General features: G+C 36.1%; 1 protein-coding gene across 1 annotated transcript; it reads left to right on the top strand.

Annotated features, from left to right (window-relative positions):
- Positions 1-1,026: 1,026 nt before the first annotated feature.
- Positions 1,027-15,063, top strand: LOC576713 (polyadenylate-binding protein-interacting protein 1). The gene is made up of 11 exons (XM_776990.5): positions 1,027-1,099; positions 2,460-2,607; positions 4,555-4,713; positions 6,784-6,896; positions 8,279-8,387; positions 9,262-9,387; positions 10,095-10,213; positions 10,973-11,132; positions 12,202-12,256; positions 12,614-12,728; positions 13,745-15,063. The coding sequence occupies exons 2-11, from the start codon at positions 2,530-2,532 to the stop codon at positions 13,851-13,853; spliced, it is 1,143 nt and encodes a 380-aa protein (XP_782083.4). The 5' UTR covers positions 1,027-1,099; positions 2,460-2,529; the 3' UTR covers positions 13,854-15,063.
- Positions 15,064-15,508: the final 445 nt, after the last annotated feature.

Here is a 15,508-nt window from a genome sequence, read left to right as displayed (position 1 = left end):
ATTAAAAACGGAGGGAGGAGGCAGGGCATTATTCTATTTATCTTTTTCAAGATGGCGAATGTAAGGTATATTTATTCACAGATATCGTGCTATAAATAGTTTTTGAGTATACTGATGCAATGTATGACAAACCAAATGATTTGTATCATTTTAGTCCATTGCTATCAAAGCAAGTTTCAAGTTTCAAAATTCAGAAACAGTGAAAATGTTCATGTGTTCAGCTTGAATTAGCTACAGAAGCTGTTTATACAAAACGTACACCACAGCCTTTTTTTCCCCTTTTCTTTTTCCCTTTTTTCTGAATAGTAAATAGTAAACAAAAGGAAGCGGCGGCCAAAAAAGAGGGGGGGGGGGGGGGGGGAATGATCGAGTAACTTGTATTTTGTCAGAAGTCAAAGGTGCATTTAGTGTTATCGAAAATGAATGAAAAGAGGCAATTATCACAAATGAAAAGGGGTAGGCCTACTTTGGGCATGAGAAAATATATTTGAGAAGCAACTCATGCACTTAATTGCCCATCGCGGAAGCGGCGATTTGGGGTGGGGACAAATTTTTCAAAGGGCGGGGGTCGTAAGGCCAGAAAGTGCACTTAAAAAAATAAGAACACCTAAGATACTTTTTTTTTAAAAAGTACATGTAAACGGTTTCAGGGGCGGATCTAGATAATTTACCCCCCCCCCCCCCCCACCCTGGGCTGGCCAAAAGAAAAATGACAGGGGCAAAATATATATTTTTTTTGTAGTGCTTTCTACCCCCCCCCCCCCCCCCACCTCAAAATATTGGTCGGCACTTTTTTCAAATTTCGGGGCCCCCCTCCCCCTCTTGCCCTCTTGGCAAATCCTGGATCCGCCACTGGGTCAACCCCCCCCCCCCCCTTTGCAAAAAGCTAGATCCGCCCCTGGGTTCACTACCGAAATCCTGCTGAAAAGCAACGGAGAAGGGGTTTCTGCTACCGACCCCCCCCCCCCCCCCCCCCCACCCCTCCCAATTTGTATGTTTGGATCTGCACTGCAAGAACAATCCTCGCGGAAAATAGACTTCGCGATCAGTCGTTTTGCATGACTACTTGAAAAACTAGCGAACAACAAGCCACAACAAGGTGAGATTGAGAATTTCACAATGATTTATGTTAAGATATTATAATGATAAGTAGAGGTTGTATTAAATACTAGGCAAAGTACTAAATATCACTTTTGTATAAATGTAGACGTAATCTGTGTCCTTTTGTCTTTCGATTATATGAATATTTATTTGCAAGCTGTTCACAAACACTGACAACCTTGTCCCACTTATTGTCTTGTGTGTATGGTTGTGTGCAGTCTTGAGACTTTGCTGTTTACTCGTGTTGTTCATTGACTTTGTTCTTTTTGATGTTTCCTTGATATTTTGAGGTGTTGGTTTCAATTATTTTTGAATGAGTGTTGTCTCTTCCTGTTTTATTTTGAACTATTAATATTTTAGGTGATAAAAAGAAATGAAAAATATTGATAAAATAAACAGGAATCCTCATGAGACATGACAATTTACACGAGCAAAACAAAAACAAAAACATAAACATAACACAAAAACATAAACTTAACAAAAAATAATTAAAAAACATGACCATGGAGATGCACACACACCCCATACACACATACTTACAAAGCATCATCACATAGTCTACTAGTTCCAGTTTCCCAGTAGTCTACTCAGTAGACTATTTTTTTTGGGATTATTTTGATCATGGGAATTATCAGTTAAACTTTTGCATCATTTTGAATCTTTTAAATACACTCATGCGATTCTGAATCCTACATGAATTCAGACTGACCAGGGATCGCTGATGTCCTAAGTCTTTTGAATTCTGTACTTGCCCAAACTAATTGGAATGTTCCCACCATTACTACTCACACATTTAAGTGCAAGCAGTCGAGAATGATTTACCATGCGGCCAGAGCATGGCGGCATGGTTTTAAACTCTTTATTTTGCGTAATCTCTCCCAAGCTGCCAATGTTTCTCGTGTAACAAAGTGCCAAAACAAAAGATTGATGAATGGGCTGTAAAACCGTAGAATCACCCATGTGTGTGTGTGACACACTATGCACAATAAAACAAGCAAACAACAATCGGTCAATCCACAGCTTTTACCAGTGCGAGTTTACAGGGTTTATGCGGCTTGAGGGTTAAATGTTAATAAGACTTTCCTTTTTACTTGCACCTTAACTATGTAAAGAGGACACCCTTCACTTCATGTCTTTTGTGACACCCAACATCCATCTGCAAGAATCTTCAGGAGTAAAGGAGGCAGAGAAGAAGAAGAAGGCTTAGGTTATGACTTAGCTTAGCTTAGCTTATGAAATGTTGAAATAGTAACTTATTCATTTTATCAATTAGCTGTTGAAGAAAACAAATGTATATTCATGTCTTATTCAAGAAAGAATTGAAAGAATTCTAAATCTGTTACTTCTTTTCAAAACAGATTTGTACCTATACTCAGCAGTGGGGTCTAAATTTATCATTCTTGGGTTTGAAGTCCAGTAGTGTACAGCATGATGACCTTGTCAGCCACAGCTGTGGAGTTTACCCCAGGGAAATACTGGAGTGGATTACCAGTACAAGAAGAAAAGGTGAGTATTTCTATTTTTTTAATGGCAGCAATACAATCTTTCAAATAAGTTGCAGATGGAGATGGTTGTCAGTTTCCATGTGCAAAGGACAACAGACCAGACTATTATTATTGTTATTATTATTATAACTTTTATTTGTATCATCATTATTATTATTATATTAAAGAAAGAAAAAAAAATCATTATTATTATTATCAAATGTTATTGTAATTATTATTATTATTATTATCATTATTTTATCAGACATTACCTTCTTGGCTTCTCTAGTCACTGAAATCTTCTTTCATTCTACATTCCCCAAAGAAAGTATATTTATTCTTTTATTTTATACTGTTTTATGTGTGTGCATCCCTGCATTTAAAAGCATGTTTTCCTTCAAATTTGATATTCTTACATCTGTATTAATTCTGAAAATGGGGTCACATTGAGGTCACAGGTTTAAGGTTGCCAACGCACCTGGCAACCATTAATTTTATATCAAATGAAAGGTACTTATTGCCAAAATTAAACAATCTTGCTCTGTATTTTAGTGGTTTAATGTCACTTTACTCCATTTGAACTTACAGCTCCAAATATTACTGCTATACATAGATATTACATGCTCAATGGACATACATGTTAAGGAAGATTGTGATGTGTAGATGAGTCAACGTACCAATATTTGCTCTCAGAACCCAACTCTAACTTAAATTTCACATGCAGGGTTCAAGGTTATCCTCTTTTCCCCCCTTCCTCAGACTTCTTAAACATTAGCCTGTAGAATGCCAGGTAACAGTTTTTGAGGTTGATTTATACATGATAGCTGTACACAAATGATATAGTTTTTCATTTTATTGATACTCTTTAAAGGCATCGTTTAACAATGTTAAATCTGACATGCACGGTCATACGTCTAATCAGTGTCTGTGATGGTGTAATATTGAAGCCCTAAAATAAATTGCTTTTCAAAATGTTCAAGAAGTGCCTCATAAAAGTAAAAATCTTTGAGTGACCGATTTTAACATACTCGTTTTCCCCAATAGACTGTAGTGTTATGAAAAACATTTTTTTTTTTTAAATTTTGATTTCAATCATAAATATTTTGATAATCAGACAGACGATCGGCTTGTAAAAGTCATGGGCTTTCTAACTGACCTAAAGGTTTATAATTATCATTGCAGCATGAGCTAAATCCAGGATTTTGTTTCAGAATCTGAGACAAAGTTACCGGATCCCTTTAATGATAGAATAATGATGATTATTATATGATTGTACTTGTATCATCAATCATCACACATACAAAAAAGGTCAGAAATAATATGAAAAGATATTTTTTTAGCACTTTGTAAAATCTCACAATTATGAACCCAGTGCACCATTTCCTCTCCTTCTGTATTCTGTTCTGTAAAACACATAGAGACATGCAATTAGGCCTAAAATAAAAACTTGTTGTATTGCCCTTTGCAACCGACCCAAAAATCTGAAAATTAATCTATGGTCGGCATTTTAAAAAAGTTTTTTTTTTTCAACCGTTTTTTTGTAAATTAATGAATACAAAAATATGTATTTTGTTTGTTTAAATGGGATACAAGTGCATAAAATCAAATTATTCCCAAATTCTCACTCGTGCAAAACCATGGATAATAATGAGGTGAAAAAGATATGAATGGAATGATGACACTGAAACACATGTATCAAAGCATTAAAAACTGAGAAATATCAGCCAAAAGAGGCTGGGGAAAAAGAAACAAAAATCAAATCTGAAAAATATCGGCCCAAAGAGGGCGACAAAAAAACAAACTTTAAAAAAAAAACTTTTCCGACCGACCGACCCATGTTTTGGCACCCAAAGGGCAATGCAACAAGTTTTTATTTCAGGCCTTATGCCTACATGTATGTGTTAGAATGCGATATAGAAAAAGTGTTTAATTATTATCATTCTCTATCATTATTATTGTCAATCTTCAGGAGTCTGACTACATGTTTGAATTGAAAGACATTCTTTATCAGCTGAGTATCAACCCTGGCTTATTTCAAGAATGCATGAACTCCCTGACGGACATCCTTTCCGTGGCCATCAGAGAAGATTGGCAGCTGGATGAAGTGGCAGATGTCATCTTTGAGCAGGTATTTTCCAGCCATAGGCAAATTAATTTCTTTTCCACAAAATAAACAATAATATTAATAATAGATCACAATTATAATGCGCCTATACTTTGTTTCTAGGCGCAGTATATATTATTAACCCAGTCATTGGATTCAGGCATAACCGCACACAATGTATGCACATTCTCCACTCCCTGGGCAGCATTCTGTCCATCATGATGCTTGGTTAGTTGGTTGGTTTGTCATTGGATCTTTATATAGCACGTTAAATATTGAATTGCGGAAAGTATCGAATTGGTTTAAATGCAATAAATTAATCTTGAATGCTGGAAAGTCAAATTTTATATATTTTCATTCCAAATATAAACCGGTTTCTACAGAGCTCCTCAGTTCATATCAAATAAAAATGGATGATAATTTTCTTAATCGTGTTGCTAATACCAAGTTCTTGGGTATTTTTATTGACGAAAGCTTATCCTGGAAAACACATATATCCCATATTAATAAGATAATGTCCAGGAATACTGGTGTCATCAGCAAACTCCGCCATACTTTGCCTCAATCTGTTCTTCTTATGTTATACAATACACTTATATTACCGTTTCTTAGTTATTGCAACATTGTTTGGGCAAACACATACCCAACCAAACTGCATCGTTTATATATTCTACAAAAGAGGGTTGTAAGAAATATAACGCTATCTCATTATCAATCTCATTCAAGACCCCTTTTTAAACAACTTAATATACTGAATGTATACCAGTTAAATGAATATATGTGTGCTATACTTATATTTAAGAAGGAAAAAAGTCTGCTTCCTGAAAAGTTATCCGATATGTTTATAACAAACAGTACAATACATAACCATAATACTAGAAATAAGAAGAAATATCACCGATGGTGTGTTAATACAAATTTTGCATCATATTCTTGCAGACATCATGCACCTGAAATTTGGAACTTGCTTCCAACTAATATAACTTCAATCTCATTTTACAACAGTTTTAAACGTAATCTCAAAAGTTTCTTGATTGCGCATGACTCTCATTGAATGTATTTATCTAGCTTGTTACCCCTCTCTCTTTCACTCTCTCTCTCTTTCTTTCTTCCCCTTTGCTATCTTCTCACTTTTTCATCCTACCATGTTGTATATCATGTACTGGGTTTGTGCCGGTTGTTATGCAATTTCTGAATGATATTATCCGAAACTTTACTTGCTACTTGTTTTCTTACTATATTTATTATATCTAATTTGATAGGAAGCTGTCCAGACAAAACCTTTTCTTGGTTTTTTTACAGCTGTGCCTTATTCTGTTTTGTATTAATTCATTTCACATGTATATACTATCCCAATTTATGTATTATATTGTACATGAAATTGTATGTTTTAAATTTGTAAAAATGTTTTTAAAGATGGAATTCAATAAACTGAACTGAACTGAACTGTTTGTTTGTTTTACCTGACTGCTATTTAAAGAAATCATGTGTTTGCTTGTAAGTAGGCAACCAGGGGACATACAGCTTTAAGTCCTCTCCAAGGCACTTGGTAATGTGGATAAATGCCTTACCAAAGGGCACTAGCGCATAGAATTTGTTTTGAACCAAGGACCGACCTCCCGTTTACATCCTGCTTTACTCAATGTTCATGTATGTGCTGTATGTACAAAACCTGTGTTTTTTAAATGATTTAAATCATGATGTATATAAATTCATTGACTTTCATTGCATTGGCAGAGAAAATCAAAGTCAAATTTATTTATTTTCCATAAATAATTGAACATTTTCAAATTATTTATTTCCACCACCAAGACACATGACATAAGTGACCACCTGTGTAGAAAAACCACCTGTCTGTACTCTGTAAAGACCACATTTTTTTGTGTACATGAATTTCTTGTCTCCTTTGGTTTTAGTCAGTCATGGTACCAAAACTTTACGTACACAGAAGCCCTGATTATCTCTGTATAATTTCTCTTCTGTTTTCTGTCTCTTTTTTTTTTCTTCTCTGTTTTCTTCTTTCTCTTCTTCACTCTTCTTCTCTTCTCTTTTCACATATTATTTACATGAATTTCTTGTCTCCTTTGAATTTAGTCGACCATGGAGCCAAACTTCACATACACGGGAGCCCGGATGGTCGATCATCTCTATAGAAACTTACCCAATCCACCAGGCAGAAGACACATGCGAACCCTCATTAATCAAAGGTCAGTACTCGTTCACTTCCTGTTGTGGGAGTGTCGTGGTCGAGTGGTTTAAGGCGCTTGACTGGAGATGCGAAGGTCGAGGGTTCGAATCCCGACAAGGCACTAATTTCCTTTGGCAAGATATTAACCTGCACTTGCTACTCTCCACCCAGGTGTAAAATGGGTACCCGGTAGGATGCGAAAGTCCATGTGGTTGGTCGAGCAAGTTGTGCGCTTGAAAAATGGCGACTGGCTGGAATGCTCCCCAGGGAGTGGAAAATGTGCACACCTTGTGTGTGTGGGTAAGCCTGAATCCGATGACCGGGGTAATAATATATTTGTAAAGTGCTTACGCACATCGTTGGATTGATGTATTGAGCGCTATATAAAAAACAAAATATTATTATTATTATTATTATTTGTGCCTAGTCCAGACGTGACACTATTGTTTTGTAGTTTGTAGAGGTGGCGTGGTGGTCTATTGGATACGTCACTGGACTGTAAATCACATGGTCTGCGGGTCAAGTCCCGCTGCTGCACTGACGTCCTCTAACAAGATGTTAATCTTTCTTTGCCACTCTCCACCCAGGTGTAGTAAATGGGTAACCGGTAGGAAGATATTCCTTGAAGCTTGAGCACCTTAAGGTAGCTTTTTGCTAAAGCCAGTGTAATAATTACGATTGCAGGGTCCACAGGGATAAAAGTACTAATACCGATGAGGCTACCCTGGGTAAACAAGACATAGATTTATTATTAATATTACACTACAAATCACATCAGAAACTTTCCATTGAATTTCTTAGATTGTAGATGATCGGGAGGAAGATACTAGCAATACTACAGCTGCTGTGAATTTTGTTCATACTTGAATGCAATATTTTAACAAATGAGAAGTAGAAAATGATTTAGAGGTAAAAAGTTTAGATGTAGAACAAAATTTATATCATCATCAATAGTGATCTGTCAGTTTATGACAGGTTCAGTGACCCAATCAAAATTTTTAATCAAGTGTCTCTCCAAGTTCCTCGGTCTTGAGCCATCCATTTCAGCATTTCATACCCTGTTGCTCCACATTCTGTAATTACATCGTCTAGAAAGCCTTTACGAGGTCTTCCCCTCTTCTTCTTTCCATGAATACGACCTTCTATGACCCTGAGCATCAAGCCCTCATCATGTCGCACTATGTGTCCAAGCCATTTCTTCTGTCTCTCTCTGATCGTTTGAATCAGCACCCGCTTTTCTTGAGCTCGATGCAACACCTCTTCATGCGAAACTCTGTCCCTCCACGACACACCTAGTAATTTGCGCCAGCACCACATTTCGACCGCCTCCAATCGCTGCATGTCCTTTTTATATGATGTTTGAATTTTTTTTATTTTGTTTATTTGTTCTGATTTGATTAGAGCTAAGAATGTTGTTGTCAGGAGGAAAGAGATGGCGTTAGATCCTGCACAGCAGAAGAGGCTACATGGAGTTACTATGTTCATGGCTGAACTCTTCATGAATATGGAGGTAAGATTGGTTTGGCATTGGATCCTCAGGATGCAAAAAAACAACAACATCTTGCTGCAAACATAAACCATTCATGGGTGAATTTCTTCAAGCATACCTTAATTTTTTATAGACCAGTTTTGGAAACGCACCCCTCTCAAAAAATGAAATGGAAGCTCCTATTACCAATCATGTGAAAGAATATGTTTTGACTGATACGTGATGATATAAATTTTGCCGGGAAACCGCATACTAATTGATATATTCGGTAAATTATTATATCTCTCCGGACTGGATAGATATAGCATAGTCCCATATACATCTTTCTGTGTACAGTGCTTGTTACTTTACCAAGACTGGGCCAAATTTCTTATCATTTTGATGATTCCAGAACCTTGCAGTACACACCAATACTTATATGCTAGATGATCAACCTTTTCTGATTTCTTCTTTTTTATTGCATCTCAGCTCATTTAATTTTTTCCCCCCTTGTCTGTATGATTACAAACATATTTATCAATATAAAATTAGACATCACACAAAGAATTACATGAGAAGTATTTTATCAAGGCCTATCCCTACCACCCGTCTATAAAGACTACATTTGTTGTCTTCTTTTAGTCAGTAATTTACATTGCAACATGTATTCAAGGAACCTGTATATAAGGACCACCTGCCCCATAAAGAACACTTTTCTTTACTCCCTTGGGTGGTCTTTATATACAGGTTCACTGTATTTCATATCCAACTGAGCAATAAAACAAATCACTACTGGTAGAGAACATATTTGACCATCTTCAAAAGCTTTGTGGCACACATAAGGATTAATACAATTAATTGATGTAAAATTTGCTTGCAATTGCTAGATTGTCAATATTTTTTCTTCTTCTTCCAGATTGTAGGAGGAGATGGCACTGTTCAAAAGATCAAGGTTTACCGAGCAGCACTTCAAGAGCTTTTCGAGTCACTCACAGACTACCCCTCAGAAGCCAACCTCAAATGTCTGGGTAACATATTCAAGGTACGATGGTCTTACAAGTCTTGACAATGCTTTGCTTGCAACGCTCTTCTGGATTTTTCCTTTCTTGTCATGACCGCTCTTCGCTTTTCTTCATTTTCTTTTCTTGACTTACATTTTTCTTCTCTTGTCTTTTCTTGTCATTTGTTTTCTCTTTCTTCTCTTCTTATTTCTTTGCTTGTCTTCTCTCTCATTCTTCCCTTCTTATTTTCTTGCTTCTGTTCTCCCTTTTTCTTCTCTTCTACCCTTTCTTTCTTTTCTTTTTATTCTTTGCTTCTCTTCTCTTTCCTTGAATTGTCTCTCTTCTCTTTCTCTGTCTTTCTACTGTTCTATACTTTTTCTTTTCATTTTCTTCTCTTTTCACTTTACTCTTCTCTGCTCTACTCTTCTTCTATTTCTTCTCTTCTCTACTCTACTCTTTTCCCCCATTTTTCTTCTCAGATTATGTTATTCTCTCCTACTCCTCTCTTTTTCTTCTCTTTTTATGTCTGGTTGTTGTTGTATACAGTGTATTTTAGGTGGTCACTGACACCACTATAGCTTCTAATTCACCTTAATACATTTATTATATTCATTTAAAAAGTTAAGTGTTTTACATGTACATACTGACATATCAGTGAAATCACACTACAATACACAACACTGCACTACACTTCCTGATGTTGATAATGTAATAAAACTGCAAGATATGTTACATTTTGACATTGCAGTTGGCTGGGAAGACAATAGAGGATTACGATCGAGAAATGAGCAACAGTGCGTCCTCTGAGCTCATCAACAAGATCTTCAACGATGGAAGAAATTACATTGTCAATGGCAAAGTTGACAGGTAAGGCCTCCATTCCAAATCCTCATCCTTGCTGTTTTTCATTACAAAGTAGCTAAAAAATACTCCTGTTCTTGTTTTACAAATCATGCAATGTTTTCGTGGGGTGGGAATGAGGCCTAGAAAAAAAGATGTGGTATTAAAAAAAAAAATAGGTGCAAGCACCCTTTTTTTCCCCCTTATTTTCTCTGAATGCTTAAAACTGATTTTTGTTTTTATTCATTTAACTTTTTTTTCTTCTGAAAAAACGGTTTAAAAAAATTTATAAAAAGTCGACCATAGATTTTAAGATTTTGGGTCAGTCCCCCCAATATAGTAATTTGAGTTCTCTCACTTTTTATTTTTCCCTGTATTGAAAACATTACCGTAACAATGTAAAAAGAGAAAAAATGCTTCTGGCATGCTGTTACATTTCAAATATAAATATAAAATGCCTTTTACGATATAAGTTTAAAGAATTTAGTAAAAGATTGAAATATCAAGCTTACGGTAAAATTTATAAATTTAATATTTTTAATTTTTTTTTAATCTTTAAACATTAACATTGCCAAGGTTTGATGTTGTCCGCAAAACAAACTTTGTCTATTCTGTAACTCCTTTCTTTGAAGACGTTGTGATTTTCTATGGAAATATTAGCAACAGTTGAAATGAAGAAAAGAGAAGCTGTAATCCCCATTCAGAACATTACAGTTTTGGGGCAAAATTCATTGAAAATCCTCAGCAAAATTACAAAAGATCCAACGGTTGTCCTTTCTTGCACAGATCTGTTAGAGATCAATGGCTGCAGCTGATTGAATTCCGAGCTTCAGACTGGGGCAGGAGGCAAGTCAAAGGTCATAGGCCAAAGTACGAAGAGCCTGGTCCAGCAGGGGCAGCGGGGGCAGCTGCAATGAACGGTGCTGCTGGAGGAGATGTATTTACGGTGAGTGACCCAACATTTGCTCCGAGGGGGGTGTTTCACAAAGACTTAGATCGACTTTAAGCTAGACTTAACTATGGCAGGCCATTCATGCCACTGGTTGCTCTCACCATTGGTCTCTCAATTATGATCTTCAGATAATAGTTTTCCTTCAATAATGAACTATCAAAAAATGTAAATTCTGCAGATTTGTGACCATGATTTGTACATCCCTTGAGAGACCAATGCCAGTAAATGGTGAGAGAAAACAGTGGCAGGAACGACCTGCTATAGTTAAGTCCAATTTAAAGTCGATCTTAGTCTTTGTGAAACACCCTCCTGGTGACGTTTTTTCAGAGCTTTACTCCGTCAGAGACAGAGGTTTTGGTTTGCAATCTTGTTTTATGTTGTGTGAAGGGGTATGGTAGCTTTTATGGGCAAAAGTATCACTTATATAGTGTTGGCTACATTGTTAAAGTTAGAAATTAATTATTTGTTTAGAACTTTACTCCATCAGAGACAGTTTTGGTTTGCAATCATGTTTTAGGTCATGTTAAGGGCTATAGTAGGTTTTATGGGCAAAGGTATCAGTTATAATGTTAGCGTCATTGTTAAAGTTAGAAATTTATTGTATGTTATGGCAACATTGCTCTGGAGATAATTGTTCAGAGCTTTATTTTATCAAAGATTCAGGCCTTGGTGTTGCTATTGTGTTTCAGGTCAGGGTGAGGCGTAGGTTTTATGGTAACGTATAGCATTGGCTCCAAATTACATCTGTATGAGATATTGTCTCTGCCAAGTAATCGTCATCTTACAATCACGTTACAATGATTACAATCATACCTTGCTCCCCCTCCCCCTCCTCCCACCCTCTCTATCTGTCTATATATACATGTCCTACAATCATGTTGAGATACATATATGTTCTCCATCTTATTATTTCTCCTATCTCCCTTGCTCCTCTGCCGTCCCTTCTCTGTCTGTCGGTCTGTCTTTCAATCCCTCTACCTCTATCTCTCTTCCAAGGTGATAATTTTGAATTTTTATGAATCTTTCATAGTTTTCTTGTTTTTTATGTTTCCCCTCCATTTAGAATATTCCTACATTTTACAGTGCACAGGGAACGGTTATATCTGCAGAAGAAGCAGGTAAGTTGATAATGAAAATAAAATAAATAATCACTTGGATTTAGACAGCAGTTACTTTGTGTGAGATAGTATTTTAGAGAAAATGAGAGAGAGAGAGAGAGAGAGAGAGAGAGAGAGAGAGAGATAGAGATAGAAAGAAGGTGGGTGGGCAAATGTGTAAACTTTTACTGTAGTTTTAATCCTATATTGTGATGAGTAGAAAATCAGTCAAATTTGGTTGTTTGGTTGCAATGTCACATCACAAAATATATACAATAGTGTTGATTGTCCTATGATGATGTTGATATGACTTGATATGTTATTTAGTAGTTCTTGCTGTTTGTGTAGAAAAATGACTTTCGATTTGTTATTGTGCAGGTTTCAACGCAGAGCTGTTTAATCCTGAGGACTATTCCTACGAAGATGAAACCGACCCCAACAATCTGAACTTTGACCCTGCCCTTGATCATTATGGCTGGCAGCCCGAATTAGGGTGAGTCGAGTGGTTCTTTACAGATATTTTGTTGTAGTTTCGAGAATGTCTGTATTAGAATTGTTTGAATGAAAATGATGTGTTATGTGATCGGTTAAGCCTTGTGAGTGGCTTAATGTTCACACCCGTTCACAATTTGATTGTAGTATAGGTAGGGCTTTTGTCTCCTTTTACCTCTATCTCACCTTTCCCCTCCCTTTTTTCTCTTTCTTTTCTCTCTCTCTTTCTCTCTCTCTCTCTCTCTCTCTCTCTCTCTTCACATTGTATTCCTCCATCTATTTCTCCATCTTTCTTACCATTTTTTAATCCCATTCTCTCCTAGTTTTAGTCTATTCCTCACTTTATTTCCCCTCAGTGTCTTCCTCTCTTTCATTCACTATCCCCCTGTGTCTCATTATTGACCTCACCCCTGTGTTTAGTTTGTAATTTATCTCTCTTTCTTTCTGTCTCCCCCTTTCTGCCTCTCTTTCTGTTCGTCTGTCCGTCTGTCCATCTGTTTGTCTGTCACTCTCTCTCCTTTCTTCTTTTGACACTATTGCATTAGGGTCTCATGATTTGTGCTCCCATATTCATTTCCATACATGACATTTAGTTCCAATCTTTTGAAGAAATCTCCACTTTTTCTCTTTAAAGGTATAGACTAGTTTTGAAAATGCCCCCCTCTCAAAAAAATGAGATGGAAGCTCTTATTACCAATCATGTGAAAGAATATGTTTTGACTAATACGTGATGATACAAATTTTGCCAGGAAACCGCCCACTGCTTGATATATTTGGTAAATTATCATATCGATCCGGCCTGGATATATATCGCGAATGCACTTCAACATTGAACATTTGGGCATAAATTTCTGCTTTTTTGTGAATTTAGGTTGTATTGTCATCTAAACCTCTGGAGGCAATATTTAAACAATATTAAATGGATATTTTGCACCAAAAACCCTGAACCGCAATTTTACCACTACCGGTCTATATCTTAAAAAAGTTTCCTTGTTTTTTTTGCTTCCCCTCATGCAGGTCGGGTTCGGAGTCCGGAGTAACGCAAGACATGGCCGATGCTTACGAGTCCTTCCTGAGGGAGACGGGCCAGGAGGACCAATCGGGACAGACGTGGGCTTATGAATGAGGTCATGTGACTGTTTGTGTCCTCATGATCATGTGACTCTCTAGGACAGGGTGTCGGTTCAATTGAGAACTGCTTGCTTGAGGATAGCGACTTCCCACCTGGGCCCCATTTCACAAAACTTTTCATCAGTGACATATGACAGTTTTTGTTATAAGCTACTGAAATCCTTGCTTCTGATTGGTTATCAGCAGATTTGTCACTAATATTTGTCATTTGTCATTGAAAAAGGGCTTTGTGAAACACCCACCTGTTGTCTCGGAAGGGAGTCGGAAGGGACTATAATCCATGCGCACATGCTGCCGATCTTCAGGGATGTCTTTGGAATCAGCAACAACCTTAAACAGTACGGTTAAAGAGTACAAACAATGTGACTGCACTTTCTACACTCGTCGTCAGTATTCTGTGCTTTGATGTGTTCCAACGTGTCTACAGGTGCTTCTGTGTTCACTTAATACCTCTTCGAAAGAAACAAATGAACAAATCTACTTACAAAAGTATATATATATTTAAATCCCAGTACATAAATGTGCACTTGCACCTATGTAATTTTTTTGAGAATCAATCAATTGATTGTGTCTGAGTTAGCGCAATTTTGGCTCAGAACAGACAAAATATATATATATATATATATAATTGTGCACACTGTGTGCGTGAATCAATCTGGGTTATAATGATATCTATAAAGCATAAAAAAGAAGATATTCTGTTTTTGAGTGCCATATAAATCCAGATTTATTCAGTATCATTATTAATTCTTGATAAGGTTAGATTTCTATAACATTACGTAAGAGTTCTGGACAGTACAAACTAAAAGAAGATACAAACTTCAAAGCAGGGACACATGAAGATGAAGAATACTTTGTAGGGTGGTCCAATTCCTTCATAATACATATCATGATTGACATTAAATCTGTTTTTTTACAATGTACAGAGAATGAGAAAAGAAGAGCAACAAAGAAATATGAATAGAAGAAAGAGAAGAAAAAAATGTAATAACTAAAAAATATTAAAAAACAAAGACTTTTATTGGACTTTACTGGACTCATAGTAATAATCTTCAGTCTATTTTTCTCCTTTTAACCTCTATTTTGTCAATGTTTGGTTATTCTTCATATACATGTAGCTCCATAGAGAAATCTTTTTTTGTTCCTTTCATCCGTATTTCCCAAGAATGATTGTAACAATAGACAAGAAGGTTGACACCCCCCTCCAAAAAAAAATCAGGAACAAATTTATCTCTAAGAACAAGCAGTTGATTTTACCAAATATTACTGAAATGGGTACACCACGTACACTGCATATGTTTGTAGATATATGTATGTAAATGAAGATAAAAGTGCAATTTGAAACACAGGTATATAATGGCGTATATTTGTTTGTCAATATATGTTGGGTGTCATTCAAGGAGTTTGAAGAAGTCACACCATTTTGAATGTTTCACGATAACAGATGTTCATTGTCTATCAGAGCTGCCAACCAATACGTTTTTCCCGGAGTTATTCCGTTTTTTCCTCCAAATTAAGGTAGTATGTTTTTTCTTCATAAAATACTTTTTTTTAATATATATATATATATATATTTTTTTTAAACATACCGCACTTCAAACTACTGACCTAAAATGTTGATTTGATCACAAATTCAATAGAAAACTAAGT

Source organism: Strongylocentrotus purpuratus, unplaced genomic scaffold, assembly GCF_000002235.5.
Source record: "Strongylocentrotus purpuratus isolate Spur 01 unplaced genomic scaffold, Spur_5.0 spur5_scaffold_3, whole genome shotgun sequence".
In the NCBI taxonomy this organism is placed as follows: domain Eukaryota; kingdom Metazoa; phylum Echinodermata; class Echinoidea; order Camarodonta; family Strongylocentrotidae; genus Strongylocentrotus; species Strongylocentrotus purpuratus.
The sequence above is the reverse complement of the archived record's forward strand: the minus strand, read 5'-3'. Positions and strand labels throughout refer to the sequence as shown.